This window comes from Pseudophryne corroboree, chromosome 1 (assembly GCF_028390025.1).
Source record: "Pseudophryne corroboree isolate aPseCor3 chromosome 1, aPseCor3.hap2, whole genome shotgun sequence".
Taxonomy (NCBI): domain Eukaryota; kingdom Metazoa; phylum Chordata; class Amphibia; order Anura; family Myobatrachidae; genus Pseudophryne; species Pseudophryne corroboree.
The window spans coordinates 560,318,140-560,341,273 of record NC_086444.1 but is presented as its reverse complement, the minus strand read 5'-3'; the positions used below and the strand labels follow the sequence as shown (position 1 = coordinate 560,341,273).

General features: G+C 47.9%; 1 protein-coding gene across 1 annotated transcript in view; it reads left to right on the top strand.

Moving 5' to 3' along the window:
• Window positions 1–289: 289 nt before the first annotated feature.
• SLC44A1 (solute carrier family 44 member 1) overlaps window positions 290–23,134 on the top strand; it is a 297,913-nt gene continuing 275,068 nt past the window's right edge. The window contains exon 1 of the mRNA XM_063914149.1: window positions 290–1,061. Within this exon, the coding sequence (XP_063770219.1) occupies window positions 1,038–1,061 (24 nt within the window). The 5' untranslated portion in view covers window positions 290–1,037. The remainder of the gene's footprint in view (window positions 1,062–23,134) is intronic.

Below are 23,134 nucleotides of genomic sequence, written 5' to 3'. Positions count from 1 at the left end.
TGGCTGCATTTATTTAGATTTTCACCTACAACTATAAGGGCACACAAAAGACACAGGTAACAGTAATACATAAACTAACAACCAGCCACAAAGTAATAACTTACAACCCACACACATTAAAATGCAGTTCCGTAATATACATCACTTATAACCTGGTGGCTACATCCCCAATAATCACGGCCAAGCAATGACACATACTCCTCTGTGGTTATTCCCCAGAATTTACCAGCTCGTAAAGTCTTAATGCAAAATAATAAGCTTCAGCAGTAGCTGAGTGATGCAGAGCAGCGCGTCTGTTGCTGGGAAGGCTGAGGCTCTGCTGCCGCCGCCAGACACAGGAGCGCCCCCTCCGTGCAGCCGGAAGCAGTCAGTGCCTGTTTGAGTGGGACACAGACCTGAAAGCTGTCTATCCCCGCAGTGCTTGCCCGTAGGCGATTGCCCCACCTTCTTTGTTTGCAGTGAGTCCCCACAGACAAGGCCAGCCGGCTGGAAACAGCAGCTACTATAGAGACACGGCAGACTGTGCAGAAACCAGGAGTAGGCACAGGAGAAGAGCCCTTATTCCCCGCTTCCTCTCCCACCGCCCTCTTCCCTGCCTCCCCAGCTCTCCGCACCGTGCTATGGCTGGTAGCAGCACCACGCCAGCCTGTGACAGGCGCAGCAGATGGGATTCGTCCTCCCCTTAGCCCGGACACAGCACAGGGCTGCCGGCTGCATGCATTGCGGGTGTTTCCGGGTGTGAGCGCTGCACAGTGTCACCCGGCTGCCGCCGCCTCTCACACCTGGCTGTCCCCTTTCACTTTATTGTTGTTTCCTGTTATTCCGGTATTTGCTGGTCAGAGTGTGTGTCTGTGTGCCATTACATTGTATGCACTGCTTCTCCTCCCTCCCTGCAGCCCACACCCTGCTCCCAGCCTTCCCTGCCCTGTGGTAGTAGTTTTCCCGGGTGCTTGTCACCCCACCCCGGCGGGAATACCCCTAAGGACACGCTCAGAGACTCTGCTGGGAAGCTGCGGGCAGGCGGCTATCACCGCACCATGGGATGCTGTGGGAGCACACAGGTAACTCGCTGTAACCCGCTTATGTATCACTGTGCTGGGGCTCTCGCCCCCAGCAGTTAGAAGGGAATGTCTGATTATATAGTGTTGTTGTGTTACCCCGTGTTGGATAATATAGCAAAGTATGAGTAAACAAGTATAAGGTTATGATACGGTTCAGTTGTATGAAGAGCATTCCAGGTGGCTATACACTAACGTGGATGTAACATAGACTAACTACTGCATGTGTCTAGTGGCCACAATGTAACTCCTTGTAGCATGGTGCTGTAGCCTCAACGTATCTGTGTTCTGCTGTTATTACGGAGTAGACTGCTCATTGTATAATGCATCATTGCTCTATTATTCTTCATAGAATAGAAAATCAGAATTGGGATTGCTTTCATGTATGTGCTAAATTCATGTAGCACCTAAACCTGGCACAGTCCTATTAAATACGTGTTCACTAATTTCACTTCATTGGTAATGTATCTAATAAGCAAGCTGACTGAAGTGACTTCTAAGTTTTAAACCTGTTAATGTTCTGCAGGGAGCTAATTATTTCTACTATTTTCCTTTGACAATCTAGAAAGTGCTGCTTGTGTCTAATTTGGGCACAAGGTCAGCATAGAATATGATCATTCCTTTCTACAGGTCTTGTGGATAGGTGCATATGTATGTGATTCTGCTTATAAGGTCACTCATCTGAAATCAGGTCATGTAAGACTTAATGTGAGCCTACTGAGCCTTCCCAGGCAGAATACACATTCCCAGCTTATTCCCCAGTGGAAGTTCCTCATACTGCTACTCCTTCTCATTCTGATCTATCAGCTAGAGAAGTGCAGTGCTGTCCCTGCACCCTTGTGGTTCAATAAAGAGTGATATACTGTAATGTATGCAGAGAGAGCACCATAGCATTAATCAGTTCCTACAACCATTGATAGTGATACCACTTTATGTATATAGGTGTCCGACATGCTCTCTGTAGTTTGCTGTTTACCACTCTGTGCCTCATATCATGCCTTTGTCATATGTATACAGATGACAGTGATGTTGTAATGACCATTATATTATATGGTGCAGGTATATCAGTAGTCGAGGCACTAAAAGCATTCTATGCTGACTATCTTACCAGCTCCCTAGTGACCAGAGATGTGTTTGGCTAAGATGATATTGTGATTACAATACCAACATTCTCCGCATATCTTCCCTACAGCAAAACCATACAATTGTTACCGGTCTGTGGACTAATATCATGCATACAGTACATGGTACTTGCACTTTTGACCAGTGGTTACAGCAGTACTTACTAATGCATGAAGTATTTTTTAAAGAACTTGGAAGAAAAAAGGAAGTCTACATCATTTTGTAACTAGAAGTAACTGTTAATAATGACTATATGGTGCGTGCAAATTGTTTTGATTGAATATACTTAAATGGTGGGATACAGAAAGAAGGAGAAAGCACTGGAAAGTAACACAGATGGGGAGGTACCAATGAGGAAGTAACGAAAACCCATAAACATACGAGCAGCAAGGCAAATGCAGAAAACTGAGAACACATTAACAGTCATTAGATGTTTCATTAATACTAAATGGTTAAGACAGAGGTTCCCAAACGCGGTCCTCAAGGCACCCCAACAGTCCAGGTTTTAGGTATATTCATGGCTCAGCACAGATGGTTAAATCAAATTGACTAAGGTGCTAATTAAGTCACCTGTGGCCAAGCATGGATACATTTAAAACCAGGACCGTTGGGGTGCCTTGAGGACCGCGTTTGGGAACCTCTGGGTTAAGAATCAACTGCATGATGAGAAAGAAGTGGCACACGGGCTGTCAGTAGTATTCTCGTGCCAGCGGAACCATTTTATCAGGAGATGTAGGGGAAGTTGAATATGGAATACCAGCCGTTTCCACTTCAGAATGAAATTAATACCTTAGCTGCCACTTTATCTATCATGCAAATTTGGGCTGTTATAGAAAATATGGCCAAATACGTCTGTTATAGGAATGAAAATCTAGACCATAAAAATGAAACAAGGCAAGTTCCAGAGAAGGCAAAATATGTAGACGAAAAACACTGTTAGAGCAAACCTTTCCAAACAATAAAGCTGTATTACAGGGCACAGCTAGAAAATACGGTAGTGTTGCCCCCCTATCAGTACAGTTTCACCAGCAAAGGCCACTGGGTGGGTCACATGGCATGGAGCCTGATTGGGATGAGATGTAGACTGTATACTAATTTGACTTGCATTTCAACATTTTATATACGGAGATGTAAATGTGAGACAGCATGTGAAGAGGAGTGGACCTTTTGAAGGTCAGTCTCCCTCTTAAGTTGTGATGGGGACTTAAGAGGCCCCTGATACATCAGGGAAGATTTGGAGCAATTCCCCATTCTCTTGATGATCAAGGAAATCCATCAAGTCGGAAATCTTCGATTCCCCGATTCTGACCAAAAAATGATTGGGATTTTTAACCTGCTTTTCCCCCCGATTCTCCAAAGAATCGCCAATCATCGATAATCTGCTTTTCTCATCAGATCGGCGATGGGAAGTCTCCCTCCCGATTTATGTCCCGCGTTAGCCACTGGGGTCAAAAGGAGGAGTAAGTGGTACCGAGAGGAAATTCTAACCTTACCCATACATTTAGTGATGAGAGAGGATGGGACCAGGGGGTGTACCTATAACTCCGTAAAGTTGGGTCACATCTTTGAACTAATGGGAGACTTGATAATAATGAAATAAGTTACTTGAGTACGGCTGGAGGGAGTTAATGGAGAGGAGCTCGCCTATCATGATCACACCTCTAAAGTGCCAAGCAGTCAAGTTCATATGGAGAATCCGTCTCACTAGAGCCTCAATAGACAAAGTGCGGGAAGGTAGGATAATATCTGTTAGGAAACGCCTGTATTCTAGAAGCAGATACCATGTGGTTGGCGCGACCCAGAACAGGGGCGTGGAGTCTAACACACCGGGGGTGTTCACCAGGGAACCCCGCAAGGGAATTTGGGCTTAGCTGCTCCCAATGTGCAGGTCGCGGCCCCCTGCCTGGGTCACCTGGTATCTGCACAGGAGTCCACAAGGTATTAACAGAATAATTTACCTGGAGAAATGCAGCTGGTAAGGCAGGGGTTAACTGCAGAGTGATTGACACAGCAGGGCTAATGGCAGGCAGGTTTTAGGAGAGCTAGCTGGATTACAGAGGGAAACTAAAGGCCCGTACACACTGGGCATATATCGGCCGATATATCGTGGGTCCGTCGGCCAGTGTGTACAGGCGATATGTCTGTGAACTCCGTCGTTCACAGACAGATCGCGTCGGCCCCGCAATACGGGAGTGCCAGGTCACAACGTAAGTCCCCGACAGGTCGGGCAGTGTGTATGCACAACACACTGCCCGATCCGTCCATAGATATATCTGCAGATCAGTTGATCTGCAGATATATCTATCGGTGTGTACCCACCATTAAACTTTCAGACTGTATATTCTGGATATCAGAGCTGGAATTTGGCAGGATTCACAAGAGTTTGTTTGGAAGCTGGATACAAAGTTGCAGGTACTGAATGGAAATGAACTTGCAGAAAGGTCTGTGTGATTAGACTGGCGTTTGCCTAAGTCATCCAGCCCCTGTCCAGTTTTGCTAGGTGCAAGACTGGCTGGAATGGTGCACTGATGACTTGAAGCAGGGATTCCAAGGCAGAAGGACATACTGGATGCAGGATTGCAGATACAGGTCCAAGATGAACTGGCAGTAGCGCACGCAGGGGTTTTTTCCGAGTACCTGGAAACCCCCCCCAATGAGCCAAATGTTAATTTGTGAGACGGACACAGCAGTGTCTCCGTCTCAGCAAAAGCTGCGATCGCGTCCGCGACCACAAACACAGAGCTACTGCAGCAGCAGGGTGCTACGTACAGTAGCTCTCTGCAAAGACAAAGTCCGGGGAGAGCTGCTGGCTGCGCATGCTCAGCCGCAGCAGCGCTCTCCCTCCTCATTGACCTGCCAGTCTGCACCGGAAATTTTTCGGGTTTTGGATTCGGTTCCGCGGCCGTGTTTTTGATTCGGACGCGTTTTGTCAAAACCTCCCTGAAATTTTTTTTGTCGGATTCGGGTGTGTTTTGGATTCGGGTGTTTTTTTACAAAAACCCCTCAAAAACAGCTTAAATCATAGAATTTGGGGGTCATTTTGATCCCATAGTATTATTAACCTCAATAACCATAATTTACACTCATTTCCAGTCTATTCTGAACACCTCACACCTCACAATATTATTTTTAGTCCTAAAATTTGCACGAGGTCGCTGGATGACTAAGCTAAGCGACCCAAGTGGCCGACACAAACACCTGGCCCATCTAGGAGTGGCACTGCAGTGTCAAACAGAATGGCACTTCAAAAAAAATAGTCCCCAAACAGCACATGATGCAAAGAAAAAAAGAGGCGCAATGAGGTAGCTGTGTGACTAAGCTAAGCGACCCATGTGGCCGACACAAACACCTGGCCCATCTAGGAGTGGCACTGCAGTGTCAGACAGGATGGCACTTCAAAAAATAGCCCCCAAACAGCACATGATGCAAAGAAAAATGAAAGAAAAAAGAGGTGCAAGATGGAATTGTCCTTGGGCCCTCCCACCCACCCTTATGTTGTATAAACAGGACATGCACACTTTAACAAACCCATCATTTCAAGCCATTCTGCGATGATGTTCCTCAGTTTCCGTAAGAGGTTGTCAGCTGTGTGCCTTTTTATGGAAAGCGGTGATACAAAGCGTAGCCTGCCTAGGAACGAGTTGGCGTTTGCGAGATGCTGCTACTGGTGCCGCCGCTGCTGTTCTTGCTGCGGGAGGCAATACATCTACCCAGTGGGCTGTCAGTCATATAGTCCTGAGTCTGCCCTGGTCCACTTGTCCACATGTCCGTAGTTAAGTGGTACAACTGCATTTTTTAGGACACTGGTGACTCTCTTTTTCTGACGTATGTGTACATTTTCGGTATCGCCTGCCTAGAGAAATGGAACCTAGATGGTATTTGGTACCGGGGACACAGTACCTCAATCAAGTCTCTAGTTGCCTCTGAATTAACGGTGGATAACGGAAACACGTTTCTCACCACCCAGGCTGCCAAGGCCTGAGTTATCCGCTTTGCAGCAGGATGACTGCTGTGATATTTCATCTTCCTCGCAAAGGACTGTTGGACAGTCAATTGCTTACTGGAAGTAGTATAAGTGGTCTTCCGACTTCCCCTCTGGGATGACGATCGACTCCCAGCAGCAACAACAGCAGCGCCAGCTGCAGTAGGCGTTACACACAAGGATGCATCGGAGGAATCCCAGGCAGGAGAGGACTCGTCAGACTTGACAGTGACACGGCCTGCAGGTCTATTGGATTTCCTGTCTAAGGAGGAAATTGACACTGAGGGAGTTGGTGGTGTGGTTTGCAGGAGCTTGGTTACAGGAGGAAGGGATTTAGTTGTCAGTGGACTGCTTCCGCTGTCACCCAAAGTTTTTGAACTTGTCAATGACTTCTGATGAATGCGCTCCAGGTGACGTATAAGGGAGGATGTTCCTAGGTGGTTAACGTCCTTACCCCTACTTATTACAACTTGACAAAGGCAACACACGGCTTGACACCAGTTGTCTGCATTTCTGTTGAAATAATTCCACACCGAAGAGGTGATTTTTTTTTCTCTAACGTCCTAAGTGGATGCTGGGGACTCCGTAAGGACCATGGGGAATAGCGGCTCCGCAGGAGACTGGGCACATCTAAAGAAAGCTTTAGGACTATCTGGTGTGCACTGGCTCCTCCCCCTATGACCCTCCTCCAAGCCTCAGTTAGATCTCTGTGCCCGAACGAGAAGGGTGCACACTAGGGGCTCTCCTGAGCTTCTTAGTGAAAGTTTTAGATTAGGTTTTTTATTTTCAGTGAGACGGGCTGGCAACAGGCTCACTGCATCGAGGGACTAAGGGGAGAAGAAGCGAACTCACCTGCGTGCAGAGTGGATTGGGCTTCTTAGGCTACTGGACATTAGCTCCAGAGGGACGATCACAGGCCCAGCTTGGATGGGTCCCAGAGCCGCGCCGCCGGCCCCCTTACAGAGCCAGAAGGCAGAAGAGGTCCGGAAAATTGGCGGCAGAAGACGTCCTGTCTTCAACAAGGTAGCGCACAGCACTGCAGCTGTGCGCCATTGCTCTCAGCACACTTCACACTTCGGTCACTGAGGGTGCAGGGCGCTGGGGGGGGGGGCGCCCTGAGACGCAATAAAAACACCTTGGATGGCAAAAAAATGCATCACATATAGCTCCTGGGCTATATGGATGCATTTAACCCCTGCCAGAATCCATAAAAAAGCAGGAGAAAAGTTCGCGAAAAAGGGGCGGAGCCTATCTCCTCAGCACACTGGCGCCATTTTCCCTCACAGCTCCGTTGGAGGGAAGCTCCCTGTCTCTCCCCTGCAGTCACTACACTACAGAAAGGGTTAAAAAAAGAGAGGGGGGGCACTAATTAGGCGCAGTATTAACTATACAGCAGCTATAAGGGGAAAAACACTTATATAAGGTTATCCCTGTATATATATATATATATATATATATAGCGCTCTGGTGTGTGCTGGCAAACTCTCCCTCTGTCTCCCCAAAGGGCTAGTGGGGTCCTGTCCTCTATCAGAGCATTCCCTGTGTGTGTGCTGTATGTCGGTGCTTTTGTGTCGACATGTATGAGGAGAAAAATGATGTGGAGACGGAGCAGATTGCCTGTAATAGTGATGTCACCCCCTAGGGGGTCGACACCTGAGTGGATGAACTGTTGGAAGGAATTACGTGACAGTGTCAGCTCTGTATAAAAGACAGTGGTTGACATGAGACAGCCGGCTACTCAGCTTGTGCCTGTCCAGACGTCTCATAGGCCGTCAGGGGCTCTAAAGCGCCCGTTACCTCAGATGGCAGATATAGACGCCGACACGGATACTGACTCCAGTGTCGACGGTGAAGAGACGAATGTGACTTCCAGTAGGGCCACACGTTACATGATTGAGGCAATGAAAAATGTTTTACACATTTCTGATAATACCCCTTTTTTGGTGGTACTCGTATTATGTTCGGTGAGGAAAAACTACCTGTAGTTTTCCTGAATCTGAGAAATTAAATGAGGTGTGTGATGATGCGTGGGTTTTCCCCGATAACAACGGATAATTTCTAAAATGTTATTGGCATTATATCCTTTCCCGCCAGAGGTTAGGGTGCGTTGGGAAACACCCCCTAGGGGGGATAAAGCGCTCACACGCTTGTAAGGGCTCTACCTTCGCCTGAGATGGCCGCCCTTAAGGATCCTGCTGATAGAAAGCAGGAGGGTATCCTAAATGGTATTTACACACATACTGGTGTTATACTGCGACCAGCAATCGCCTCAGCCTGGATGTGCAGTGCTGGGTTGGCGTGGTCGGATTCCCTGACTGAAAATATTGATACCCTAGATAGGGACAGTATATTTTTGCCTATAGAGCATTTAAAAGATGCATTTTTATATATGCGTGATGCACAGCGGAATATTTGCCGACTGGCATCAAGTCTAAGCGCGTTGTCCATTTCTACCAGTAGAGGGTTATGGACACGTCAGTGGTCAGGTGATGCGTATTCCAAACGGCATTTGGAAGTATTGCTTTATTAAGGGAGGAGTTATTTGGGGTCGGTCTTTCAGACCTGGTGGCCACGGCAACAGCTGGGAATTCCACGTTTGTACCCCAGGTCGCCTCTCAACATGAGAAGACGCCGTATTATCAGGCGCAGTCTTTTCGTGGACAAGCGGGCAAAAGGTTCCTCATTTCTGCCCCGTGACAGAGGGAAAGGAAAAAGGCTGCAGAAATCAGCCAGTTCCCAGGAACAGAAACCCTCTCCCGCCTCTGCCAGGCCCTCAGTATACGCTGGGGCTTTACAAGCAGAATCAGGCACGGTGGGGGGCCCGTCTCAATGAATTTCAGCGCGCAGTGGGCTCACTCGCAAGTAGACCCCTGGATCCTTCAGGTGATATCTCAGGGGTACAAATTAGAATTCGAGACGTCTCCCCCTCGCCGTTTCCTAAAGTTGGCTTTACCGATGTCTCCGTCTGACAGGGAGACAATTTTGGAAGCCATTCACAAGCTGTATTCCCAGCAGGTGATAATCAAGATACCCCTCCTACAACAGGGAACGGGGTATTAGTCCACACTGTTGTGGTACCGAAGCCGGACGGCTCGGTGAGACCGATTCTAAATCTAAAATCTTTGAACACTTACGTACAGAGGTTCAAATTCAAGATTGAGTCACTCAGAGCAGTGATTGCGAACCTGGAAGAAGGGGACTACATGATGTCTCGGGACATCAAGGATGCTTACCTTCATGTCAAAATTTACCCTTCTCACCAAGGGTACCTCAGGTTTATGGTACAGAACTGTCACTATCAGTTCAGATGCTGCCGTATGGATGGTACACGGCACCCCGGGTCTTTACCAAGGTAATGGCCGAAATGATGATATTCCTTCGAAGGAAGTGAATTTTAGTTATCCCTTCCTTGGACAATTCCCTGATAAGGGTAAGATCCAGGGAACAGTTGGAGGTCGGTGTAGCACTATCTCAGGTAGTGTTGCGGCAGCACGATTGGATTCTCAATATTCCAAAATCGCACCTGGTTCCGACGACGTGTCTTCTGTTCCTAGGGATGATCCTGGACACAGTCCAGAAAAAGGTGTTTCTCCCGGAGGAGAAAGCCAGGGAGTTATCCGAGCTAGTCAGGAACCTCCTAAAACCGAGCCAAGTCTCAGTGCATCAATGCACAAGGGTTCTGGGTAAAATGGTGGCTTCCTACGAAGCAGTCCCATTCGGCAGATTCCACGCAAGAACTTTCCAGTGGGACCTGCTGGACAAATGGTCCGGATCGCATCTTCAGATGCATCAGCGGATAACCCTGTCACCAAGGACAAGGGTGTCCCTCCTGTGGTGGTTGCAGAGTGCTCATCTTCTAGAGGGCCGCAGATTAGGCATTCAGGACTGGGTCCTGGTGACCACGGATGCCAGCCTGCGAGGCTGGGGAGCAGTCACACAGGGAAGGAATATCCAGGGCTTATGGTCAAGCCTGGAGACATCACTTCACATAAATATCCTGAAGCTAAGGGACATTTACAATGCTCTAAGCTTAGCAAGACCTCTGCTTCAAGGTCAGCCGGTGTTGATCCAGTCGGACAACATCACGGCAGTCACCCATGTAAACAGACAGGGTGGCACAAGAAGCAGGAGGGCAATGGCAGAAGCTGCAAGGATTCTTCGCTGGGCGGAAAATCATGTGATAGCACTGTCAGCAGTATTCATTCCGGGAGTGGACAACTGGGAAGCAGACTTCCTCAGCACGACCTCCACCCGGGAGAGTGGGGACTTCACCCAGAAGTCTTCCACATGATTAAAAACTCGACAGGTATTGCGCCAGGTCCAGGGACCCTCAGGCAATAAGCTGTAGACGCTCTGGTAACACCGTGGGTGTACCAGTCAGGGTATGTGTTCCCTCCTCTGCCTCTCATACCCAAGGTACTGAGATTGATAAGATGGAGAGGAGTAAGCACTATATTCGTGGTTCCGGATTGGCCAAGAAGGACTTGGTAACCGGAACTTCAAGAGATGCTCACGGAGGATCCGTGGCCTCTACCTCTAAGAAGGGACCTGCTCCAGCAAGGACCCTGTCTGTTCCAAGACTTACCGCGGCTGCGTTTGACGGCATGGCGGTTGAACGCCGGATCCTGAAGGAAAAAAGGCATTCCGGATGAAGTCATCCCTATCCTGATCAAAGCCAGGAAGGATGTAACCGCAAAAACATTATCACCGCAATTGGCGAAAATATGTTGCGTGGTGCGAGGCCAGTAAGGCCCGACGGAGGAAATTCAACTGGGTCGATTCCTACAATTCCTGCAAACAGGAGTGTCTATGGGCCTGAAATTGGGGTCCATTAAGGTTCAAATTTCGGCCCTGTCAATTTTCTTCCAAAAAGAACTAGCTTCAGTCCCTGAAGTTCAGACGTTTGTAAAAGGGGTACTGCATATACAGCCTCCTTTTGTGCCTCCAGTGGCACTTTGGGATCTCAATGTAGTTTTGGGTTCCAAAAGTCACATTGGTTTGAACCACTTAAATCTGTGGAGTTAAAATATCTCACATGGAAAGTGGTCATGCTGTTGGCCCTGGCCTGGGCCAGGCGCGTGTCAGAATTGGCGGCTTTATCCTGAAAAAGCCCTTATCTGATTTTCCATTCGGACAGGGCGGAATTGAGGACTCGTCCTCCGTTTCTCCCCAAGGTGGTTTCAGCGTCTCACCTGAACCAACCTATTGGTGGTGCCTGCGGCTACTAGGGACTTGGAGGCCTCCAAGTTGCTAGACGTTGTCAGTGACCTGAAAATATATGTTTCCAGGACGGCTGGAGTCAGGAAATCTGACTCGCTGTTTATCCTGTGTGCACCCAACAAGCTGGGTGCTCCTGCTTCTAAGCAGACTATTGCTCGTTGGATTTGTAGTACAATTCAGCTTGCACATTCTGTGGCAGGCCTGCCACAGCCAAAAATCTGTAAATGCCCACTCCACAAGGAAGGTGGGCTCATCTTGGGCGGCTGCCCGAGGGGTCTCGGCTTTACAACTTTGCCGAGCAGCCACTTGGTCAAGAGCAAATACGTTTGTAAAATTCTACAAAATTGATATCCTGGCTGAGGAGGACCTGGAGTTCTCTCATTTGGTGCTGCAGAGTCATCCGCACTCTCCCGCCCGTTTGGGAGCTTTGGTATAATCCCCATGGTCCTTACGGAGTCCCAAGCATCCACTTAGGACGTTAGAGAAAATAAGAATTTACTTACCGATAATTCTATTTCTCATAGTCCGTAGTGGATGCTGGGCGCCCATCCCAAGTGCGAATTGTCTGCAATACTTGTACATAGTTATTGTTACAAAAATCGGGTTATTATTGTTGTGAGCCATCTTTCAGAGGCTCCTCTGTTATCATGCTGTTAACTGGGTTCAGATCACAGGTTATACGGTGTGATTGGTGTGGCTGGTATGAGTCTTACCCGGGATTCAAAATCCTTCCTTATTGTGTACGCTCGTCCGGGCACAGTATCCTAACTGAGGCTTGGAGGAGGGTCATAGGGGGAGGAGCCAGTGCACACCAGATAGTCCTAAAGCTTTCTTTAGATGTGCCCAGTCTCCTGCGGAGCCGCTATTCCCCATGGTCCTTACGGAGTCCCCAGCATCCACTACGGACTATGAGAAATAGAATTATCGGTAAGTAAATTCTTATTTTTTTTGTATTTTGACCAGGCATGTCAATGGCCATATTTGTCCCACGGACAACAGGTGTCTCCCTGGGTGCCTGACTTAAACAAACCACCTCACCATCAGAATCCTCCTTGTCAATTTCCTCCCCAGCGCCAGCAACACCCATATCCTCATCCTGGTGTACTTCAACAGTGACATCTTCAATTTGACTATCAGGAACTGGACTGCGGGTTCTCCTTCCAGCACTTGCAGGGGGCGTGCAAATGGTGGAAGGCGCCACCTCTTCCCGTCCAGTGTTGGGAAGGTCAGGCATCGCAACCGACACAATTGGAATCTCCTTGGGGATTTGTGATTTAGAAGAACGCACAGTTCTTTGCTGTGCTTTTGCCATCTTAAGACTTTTAAGTTTTCTAGCAGAAGGATGAGTGTTTCCATCCTCATGTGAAGCTGACCCACTAGTCATGAGGAACATAGGAGAGGGCCTCAGCTGTTCCTTGCCACTCCGTGTCGTAAATGGCATATTGGCAAGTTTACGCTTCTCCTCAGACGATTTTAATTTTGATTTTTGGGTCATTTTACTGAACTTTTGTTTTTTGGATTTTACATGCTCTCTACTATGACATTGGGCATCGGCCTTGGCAGACGACGTTGATGGCATTTCATCGTGTCGGCCATGACTTGTGGCAGCAGCTTCAGCATGAGGTGTAAGTGGATCTTGATCTTTCCCTATTTTAACCTCCACATCTTTGTTCTCTATTTTTTAATGTGTGGAATTATATGCCAGTAATATATTTATCATTAGCAATGGCCTACTACTATATATACTGCGCACAACTTAAATGCACCACAGGTATGGATGGATAGTATACTTGACGACACAGAGGTAGGTAGAGCAGTGGACTACTGTACTGTACTGCTATATATTATATACTGGTGGTCAGCACAATTATGCACTGTCCTTCTACTATATTTACTGCGCACAACTGAAATGCACCACAGGTATGGATGGATAGTATACTTGACGACACAGAGGTAGGTAGAGCAGTGGCCTTCTGTACCGTACTGCTATATATTATATACTGGTGGTCAGCAAACTGCAAAACTGAAATGCACCACAGGTATGGATGGATAGTATACTAGTGTTCACACTAGAAGTGAAAAGGGGCATGGCGCCGGACTCCGGGGCGCGGCCACGCAAATTAGGGGCGTGGCCACTACGTCATTTAGGGGGCGGTGCGGCCCACAGGCGCTTCTATAGAGAGCGTCTGTGGCCGGCGACGTCACTGTTGGGGGCGTGCCCAGCACCTCCGTCGGTGCTGGGCTTCCCCCAGCTCTCTCCCAATGCGTGAATGGATGCCGCGTGCATGATGATGTCCGGGTGCGCTCCAGAAAAGGGGGCGTGGCCACCCAAAAGGGGGCGTGGTCACCCAATAGGGGGCGTGTCCCATGTAGTAGAACCCCTTATACTATCTAGTACTGGTGCCCCTTTCACATTATAGCACACTGAATGAGCTGAGATTCACATTATAGCACACTGAATGAGCCGAAATTCACCTTGTAACACACTGAATGAGCCGAAATTCACCTTGTAGCACACTGAATGAGCCGAAATTCACCTTGTAGCACACTGAATGAGCCGAAATTCACCTTGTAGCACACTGAATGAGCCGAAATTCACCTTGTAGCACACTGAATGAGCCGAAATTCACCTTGTAGCACACTGAATGAGCCGAAATTCACCTTGTAGCACACTGAATGAGCCGAAATTCACCTTGTAGCACACTGAATGAGCCGAAATTCACCTTGTAGCACACTGAATGAGCCGAAATTCACCTTGTAGCACACTGAATGAGCCGAAATTCACCTTGTAGCACACTGAATGAGCCGAAATTCACCTTGTAGCACACTGAATGAGCCGAAATTCACCTTGTAGCACACTGAATGAGCCGAAATTCACCTTGTAGCACACTGAATGAGCCGAAATTCACCTTGTAGCACACTGAATGAGCCGAAATTCACCTTGTAGCACACTGAATGAGCCGAAATTGTGACAGCAGGGACAACCAGAGTGACGACAGGGAGAGAGAGAGAGACAGTGACGACAGGGAGAGAGAGAGAGACAGTGACGACGGGGAGAGAGGGGAGAGAGTGACGACAGGGACAACAGGGAGAGTGACGACGGGGGGAGAGAGTGACGACAGTGAGAGTGACTGGGAGAGAGAGACGGGGAGAGAGAGAGAGAGAGACGGGGAGAGAGTGACGACGGGGAGAGAGTGACGACAGTGACGACAGGGAGAGGGAGACGACAGTGACGACGGGGAGAGAGATAGTGACGACGGGGAGAGATAGTGACGACGGGGAGAGAGAGTGACGGCAGGGAGAGAGAGTGGTGACAGTGACGACAGGGGGAGACAGTGACGACAGGGAGAGACAGTGACGACAGGGAGAGACAGTGACGACAGGGAGAGAGACAGGGGGAGTGAGAGACGACAGGGAGAGAGTGACGACAGGGAGAGAGTGACGACAGGGAGAGAGTGACGACAGGGAGAGAGTGACGACAGGGAGACGGACGACGGAGAGAGAGTGACGACGGAGAGAGAGTGACGACGGAGAGAGAGTGACGACGGAGAGAGAGTGACGACGGAGAGAGGCAGGGGGAGAGACTGGGAGAGAGAGTGACGACAGGCAGAGTGACGACAGTGACGACGGAGAGAGTGACGACATTGACGACAGGGAGAGTGATGACAGGGACGACAGAGAGAGACGGGGAGAGAGTGACGACAGGGAGAGAGTGACGACAGAGGGAGAGTGACGACAATAACTACAGGGAGAGTGACCACAGGGAGAGTGACAACTGTGACGACAGGGAGGGTGACGACAGTGACAGTGACGACAGGAACAGCAGGGAGAGAGGTGACAGCAGGGGAACATTACCTTATTTGTTGCTGGCAGCAGTGAGTTGGCGGCTGGTGAGCGGGGCCGGATGGTGAGCGGGAGCAGCGGGCGGATGGTGAGCGGCGTGCGCGGGCGGCTGGCAGCGGTGAGCGGCTGTGAGCTAATACAGCGCTCTACATAGCCGCCGCGCAGGGACGGGGAGCACCATGTGCAGCAGGATGGCCACCTCCCTCGCCTCCTGCTGCACTTTCTGGGCTCATTTCCGGGTCAGTGGAAGAAGTGGCGGTATACCATACCGCCGTATACCGCCCCACTTCGACCACTGTATGTATGTATGTATGTATGTGTGTGTGTGTGTGTGTGTATCTGTGTGTGTATCTGTGTATGTATATATATATATATATATATATGTATATATGTATATGTATATATATATATATATATATATATATATATATATATATATATATATATATATATATATATATATGTATATGTTATACCGGCACTCCAAACTACAATGAGTTACTTAGCTGCGGTGCCCTCCAGGTAAAATGATGACTAAAACAGGCTGGAAATATCGGCGGAGGCTGGTAAGAAGATGTAAAATAGTGTCCCTTTATTAGCCTACATGTTTCGGGGAAGCTCCCCGTCCTCAGGGCTAGACAACAGTGAAAATCCACATACAAAACATTTATATACATCACAAACAAAGACATCAGTGTAATGATTGTACTCACCTGTCCTCACGGCGCTGCCGCCCGCCTGCACACGCTGCTCGTTTCCGCGTCGCCGGGCTGTGACGTTACGGTGCGCCGCGGGACGGGGAGGTTGTCATGGTAACGAGTGAAACAAGATCGCAGGCTCCCACATCTCTGTAGAGCCTGTTAAAAACATACAAATATAACATTAAACAGCACATTTAAAATACATAAATATCACCCTCAGGGAGAACATCGTAACAGTCCCTATCAATCACTATATTAGTGTATAAATATACCATATGCAAGCACTATCTCACAAAATAGCTAAATTATTAGCCTCTCTATAACGGTATAATACCTTGATAATGGAGACACAAAATTATCCCAGTGCTACGCTACCTCCCAGGTAAAGAATATGTACATCATAAAGGCAAAGTTAAACAAGTAGGTACTCTCTAATTGGGTTAAAGAAAACACTGTAACCCCAAATTTTCATTAAGACCACCAGGGGACAGTGTTCCCAATCTAAAAATCCAACGTGACTCTTTTTGCAAAAGTAGCTTATCCCTATTGCCACCCCTCAACATAATAGGGGTATGGTCAATAAGGATAGCTCGAATGCTGGCCACCCCATGTTTTGCCAACAGGCAATGGCGAGCGAATGGCTGGTCACTGGATCCCTTCTCAAGCGCCTTTTTGATTGCACTCCTACGGAGTGCCATCCTTTCCCCAAATTGTCGTATGGTCTTGCCCACATAGGCAAGACCACACGGGCATGTGAGCAAATATATCACGTGAGTAGTGGTACATGTTAGATATCGGCTTACATGTACCACTACTCACGTGATAGAGTACAAGCAATCCTGATTGGCGTGGAGGGCGTAGTACGCAACTCTTCTGGACATGTCCATAGAAGACCCTTGGCCTCTGCCGCTAAGAAATTATCTTCTTCAGCAAAGACCGTTCGTCTACCCGGACTTACGGCGGCTTCATTTGACGGCATGGAAGTTGAGCGGAAAATCCTAGCTCACAAAGGGCTTTCCAAAAAAGTAATTGCCACTATGGTGCAAGCCAGAAAACCTGTGACGTCAAAACACTATCATCAACCCCGAGGAACGCACGTATCTACCTGCAGAGTTTCACTTGGGACGTTTCTTACGTTTCCTACAGGCTGGGCTCCATTAAGGTCCAGATTTCAGCGCTCTCAATTTTCTTTCAGAATAAATTGGCTGTGTTGCCAGAAGTTCAGACCTTCTTCCAAGGGGTACTCCACATACAACCTCCCTTTGTGCCGCCTACGGCACCCTGGGCTTTGGATGTAGTGTTGAACTATCTACAGTCCTCCTGGTTTGAGCCTCTGATGATGGTAGAAGAAAAGTAACTCACAGGAAGACAGTGATGTTATTGGCCTTATCTTCTGCTAGACGCATCTCAGAATTGGGAGCCTTATCGTGTAAAAGTCCCTACTTGGTCTTTTACGAGGACAGAGTGTAGCTCCGGACGAGACAGCAGTTCCTGCCGAAGGTTGTCTTCGCATTCCACCTGAATCAACCTATAGTGTTTCCGTCCTGTTCTGACGCTTCGGCTCCTCCGGAGTATTTGGATGTTGTGCGTGCTTTGAAGATCTATGTCAGGCGCACAGTTCAGGTAAGAAAGATTGATTCCTTATTTGTGCTTTATGATGCGCAGAAAAAGGGTTGTCCTGCTTCAAAGCAGACCATTGCTCGTTGGATTCGGCTTACTATCCAACAGGCCTATGTGTTGGCAGCCTTACCTGTTCCTCAGTGTCTGAAGGCCCACTTTACAAGGTCAGTGGGCTCTTCCTGGGCAGCTGCCCATGGAGCCTCGGCCTTGCAACTGTGCCGAGCGGCTACCTGGTTGGGGAAGAACACTTTTTTGTGAAATTCTACAAATTTGATATCCTGGCCAAAGAGGATACCCAATTTGGGCAGGCGGTGCTACAGCAGTCTCTGCACGTTCCTGCCCGTTCTGGAAGCTTTGGGACATCCCCATCATACTAAATCTGTCCCCAATATCCCTTATAGATGCTACAAAAAATGATTTTTAAATACCTATCGGTAAATCCTTTTCTCATAGTCCATAAGGGATATTGGGCGCTCGCCTGTGTGGTGACTCTCAGCAGGTTATCTGTTAGGTGTTACAGTTCAGCTGTTGCTGTTTTCTGTTGCTGGCCATGTTATGTTATGGTGTGCTGATGTGTAAATCTCACCACACTTGTTGTTGTTATGTTCCTTCTCTCAAGTATGTCCTTTCTCCTTCGGGCACTGTTTTACCTATAACTGCCTGTGGGAGGGGACATAGAGGGGAGGAGCCAGCACACCCAGTTGAAGAAATGTAAAGTGCACTGGCTCCTTTGGACTCGTCTATACCCCATCGTACTAAATCTGTCCCCAATATCCCTTATGGACTACGAGAAAAGGATTTACCGGTAGGTATTTAAAATCCTATTTTTGATTTTGTCTATGTACGATTTTGACTAGTCAAAATTGTCACTTAAACTTTGTACTAGATAGTACACTAGATAGTCAAGATTGACTTGCCTGCACAGTCTATCTAGCCTTACGATACCGACCCCACGGGAGCACGCATCGGGATCAAATTGGTGTTGCAAGCTTGAGATATGCACTAACTTTCCTTAAGATTTTGACTATAAAATCAAAATCTTACAGATTTATCTCACTGTGTGTACACACCATAATGGTGCCCACACACTTGTGCGATACCCCGCGACGCAACATCTTGGGGCATCGCACCGACAGTTCAGGTGCGATGAAATTGCGCCTGAACTGCCAAAGTGATTATCATGCGATAGATCGCTTGGTAATCACGTGACTGGTGCCTATCGCGCATCGCAGTGCGATATATCGCATGTGTTTTTAAAAACACATGCGATCTCACTGCGATGCGATAAATATTAAGTGCAGCACATACTATCATGAGACGCGGTATTCGATCAGCTTGCCCACGCATCGTGTCACATGGTACCTTAAATGTGCATACAATCCTTCGATTTCTCTCACAGATGCGGTCGAAATCGAAGGATTGTATGCCATATCTCACAAGTGTATGGGCTACATAAGCTTCCTCACACTTTTAAAGCAGCAAGGGTGGAGGAGAGTATACAAGCTAAATGAGGCCTCATATTTTGAAGTCAGAAGCCATGGCATATTCTAAATTTAACCAAGGTTTACAATGCAATTTGTAGGACCAGTCTCTCAAGTGGGTCAAATCACAAGCATCCTGATGATAAATAGAAAATATGAGTTATAAGAATATATAATTCTAGAAGTAGTCTTTTACCAAATAGAGAGAGAGGGGGAAGATACAGAGGAATTTATTTAGATATTGCGTTGGCATAGGATAAGGAAGTGCAAAATAGATACATCAGTTTAGACAAGGGTGGGGCACCTTTATTCTACCAAGGGCCATTTGGATATTTATTAAATCCTTTGGGGGCCATACAAAAATGATCAACTTAAAAATTAGCCTGCCCCCTGTAGTTATGCCCTAGAAGATATGCCCCTTAGTGGTACCATGTGTGCGTGGCCAAAAAATGGGTGTGGCCAATTAAAATGGAGCGCGATACACATATGCTCCCAGTAGTGCACTGCCAGATACACATATGCCCCCAGTAGTGCAGTGCCAGATACAAATATGCCCCCACAGTGCCAGGTACACATTGCCCGCAATGATCCCCCTCCCTGCTGCTCACCGCTACCTCTGCTATGTGAGGGGAGGAGAGCGCGGTGCCTTTCCTGCCCCTCAATGCTTCGTGAAGTCCGGTCTCCGGTGGCGGGTATCTTAAATGAGGCGCAGGTTCGTTAGTCAATCAGGAGCCGGGGGGTGCCGGTCTGTGAGCTCTGATTGGCTATCAAACAATCAGATTCGCGCTGCCGGCGACCGGACATCACTGAGCACATTGAGGGGCCTTACATAGCAGCGGCTGCAGCACTGGCCGCTGGCCCGGATGAAGGACGTTCCCCACCCCTGGTTTAGACAGTAGGGACATATTGGGGTAAACTTACTAAGGTGGGAGTTTTTTAGAACGGGTGATGCTGCCCATAGTAACCAATCAGATTCTATTATCTTCTAGAAGCAGCTAAATAAATGTTAAGTATGGGCAACATCACCCGTTCTAAAAAACTCTCATCTTAGTAAATTTACCCCTTTTGAAGGTAGACAAACATCCTAGCCAGTAGATGTCATGGAGAAGCCAAGAGTTAGTTAGGCTGGACTGCTGTGCCCCTAACAAAGATAAATTTACTTCCGATATCTGAGAGAGAGCAGAGGGAATTAATATTCTCAAGTAATGTCCAAGAGGTTGATAGAGGCTCCAATTTAGAAGTATTTGGTTTATAAAAGGAAGTACAGCTGTACTGGTCCAGCAACAAATGGAGATGCGGCAACAAAGCCTTTGTGCTACAGTAGTTACAAACTAAAGTATTTCCTCTGCAAAAAAACATAGCTCATGGCCAGTGTTTTCTATCCATACCCAAGGAAGTCCCCAGAAAAGCGCAACCGGGCAGATATAGGTTCTATATCAGGGTTTCACACACATAAAGAGAGGGGATGCGGTTATGTGACTGCCGGTCACATCCTAGGGTGCCTCATTTCATCCCGCCAAACAAAGTTCTTTGGTACACAGAGTATATGACTGGTCCACTGAAGCGAATATATCTGCAATCTTACCATGTTCTGAATTTACAGTTATATATTTGTTAGCGCACAAGGATATTAGTTGTGTGGTATCTTAAGATCCCAACTAACAATAATTTTCTTAATAACATTGAGATCTGGTGATTTGGAGGGCCACGTGAGATCTGGTATGTCGGTCTGGTGTTCTGCAAACCAATCCTACACAATCCTAGTGTGATGGACAGTACAGTTGTCATCCTGAAACAGTGGAGCCACGGGATGGTCTTTGTCTTTCAGAAACTGTCACATAAGGCCCATACACACTGGGTGATTTTGAGCTGAAAGCAGGTCACTTTTGGTGCTTTGAGCTGCTTTCAGCTCAAATCCGCCCAGTGTGTATGCCCAAACGATGAGCACTGATGCGCGCTCCCGCATCATCGCTAGCCGCCGCTGTTCATCTACTGGTATTACCAGTAGATGAACAGCGGGGTGAGTGGCTTTCCATAGCGTCCTGCTATGGAAAGCCGCTGACATCGCTGGGCAGCGGGGAAAAGCGCTCAGTGTGTATGCACTGAGCGCTTTTCAGCCCAGCGATGTCAGCGATCATCGCTGTTCATACACGCTGGGCAAAAATGCCTAGTGTGTATGGACCTATAGTCCGCTGCTTTCATGGAATTAGACACCTCAACCAAGTCAAGCTCCAGCACTCAAAATACACCCCAAAACCTGACACTTCCACCTCCTTTCTGCACAGCTCGCTGGACACAGTCGAGTTGGAACGCATCCATAGCTCCCCTCTGAAGCGTCCATCATCGGAATATAAGCAGAATCTGGATTAATTAGACCATATAATGCTTTCTACTGTTCATTCGTACAGTGGAGATGCCGCTTGGCCCATGTCAGACATTGTTTCTTTTGGATGGTTGTTAACCTGGGCCGCACGCGGGCTATACGACTGAAAATCCATAACCGATGTAGTTTGCGCCGAAGTGTTCGTTCTGATACTGTTTGGCTGGGTCCGGCATTGTACTGTTGGAGCAGTTCGTGACGTGTTTGTAATTGATTGGTGTCTGCTAGACACCCTAAATGCTTGCAGTCTCGACTTGTCATGATCGACTTTCACCCACTGTTCCGCCGCTGAGATTCTTGGTGTCCATGCATCTTCCACTGTACGTGGATACTGCTCACTGTCTTCGAGGGCACACCAACAAACGCTCCTCAGGCTATGGCCATGCTTTCGGCCAAATAGAATGTCTCCCTTTTGCCACCCTGTCAGGTCACGTGTACGACCCATGGTTCCACCTGAAAAATAAATAATATCTCAACAAATCTGCATTGTATCAATATCTCAGACATTCACAATGATCATCCAATAGTTTGTGTCACCATCTACACCAGGGTTGGGCAATTATTTCAGCTGGGAGGCCACTTATTACTTTTTAGTGAATATTCTAGGGCCGCAAACCAAATATCTTGTACAATACTATCCGTGGAATGGGCTTTTTAGGGCATTAATTGGGGGGGGGGGGGGAGGGGGTTCGTCAATGCGATTGCACAGATGGGTGTGTCGGTTGATTTCAGTGATCATTCGCACAATGTGGAGGTAGCTGGGCGCTGTGTCAGAGATTTTTCACACAGCATGGGGCTGATACTAATGATGATGGCTGTGGGTGTAAGGAAAGTAAGCGGGATAGACTTTCATGTGATGATTAGTATACACGGGTGGTTTCTCACATTACCATAATGTGCTAAGCTAGCAGCTGCAGCAAGACGCAAGTGCAGACATCTCAGAATAAGCCCCTTTATATTTATATGGCTGGGTATGTAATCCTGGCGGTCACATGACAGACAGCGGCATCCCGACACTGACTATCCTGACATCAGATGGGGTAAGTATTCTACCTCTCACCCTTTCCCTACCCTAACCCTTCGGGGGTTGCGACTATGGTGAACCCTTTAGGGGAGGTGGCTATGGCTAATCCTTTGGGGGTGGCGACTACAGCTGACTACTTCCCTAGTACCTAACCCTAAGTTGGAGGAGGCTTTGATCACCTACTGCTCTGCAAAGCAGCGAGTGATCTCCAAATAGATGCTGTGCGCGTGCAGGGAGTGAGCCGGGGGCTGCCCAGCTGCTCAGGGAGCGCTGGGCACGCTCCCAAAATTATGAAAATGGACCCTCGGTGCATGGTCACGTCCACTTGGCCGTAACCACGCCCTCCCATCCGAGGCCATGCCCCTTTTCCGGGACGCGTGCGGCAAAGTCGCGCAGAGTGTCCCGACTTAGAAAGATTAAAAGTCAGGAGGTATGCCAGTCTCAGGTTTTTTGTTTTTGTTTTTTTTCTCATTAACGAGGCATTTTCTCCCTCAGAACTGCTTACAGGATAGTTTTTTTTTTTTTTTGTGCAGCGTTCTTTGCATTTTTGTAAAGATTTGAATTTTGCTGTTGTAATTCAGGATATATAGATAGATAGATATGTAACAATGACGTTTCGGCACTCTGTAATAGCTTAAAGTATCAGCTCACCGGGTGCCCTCCACAGCGTTTGCAGAAATGTAGAATATGTAGACAGGCGGCA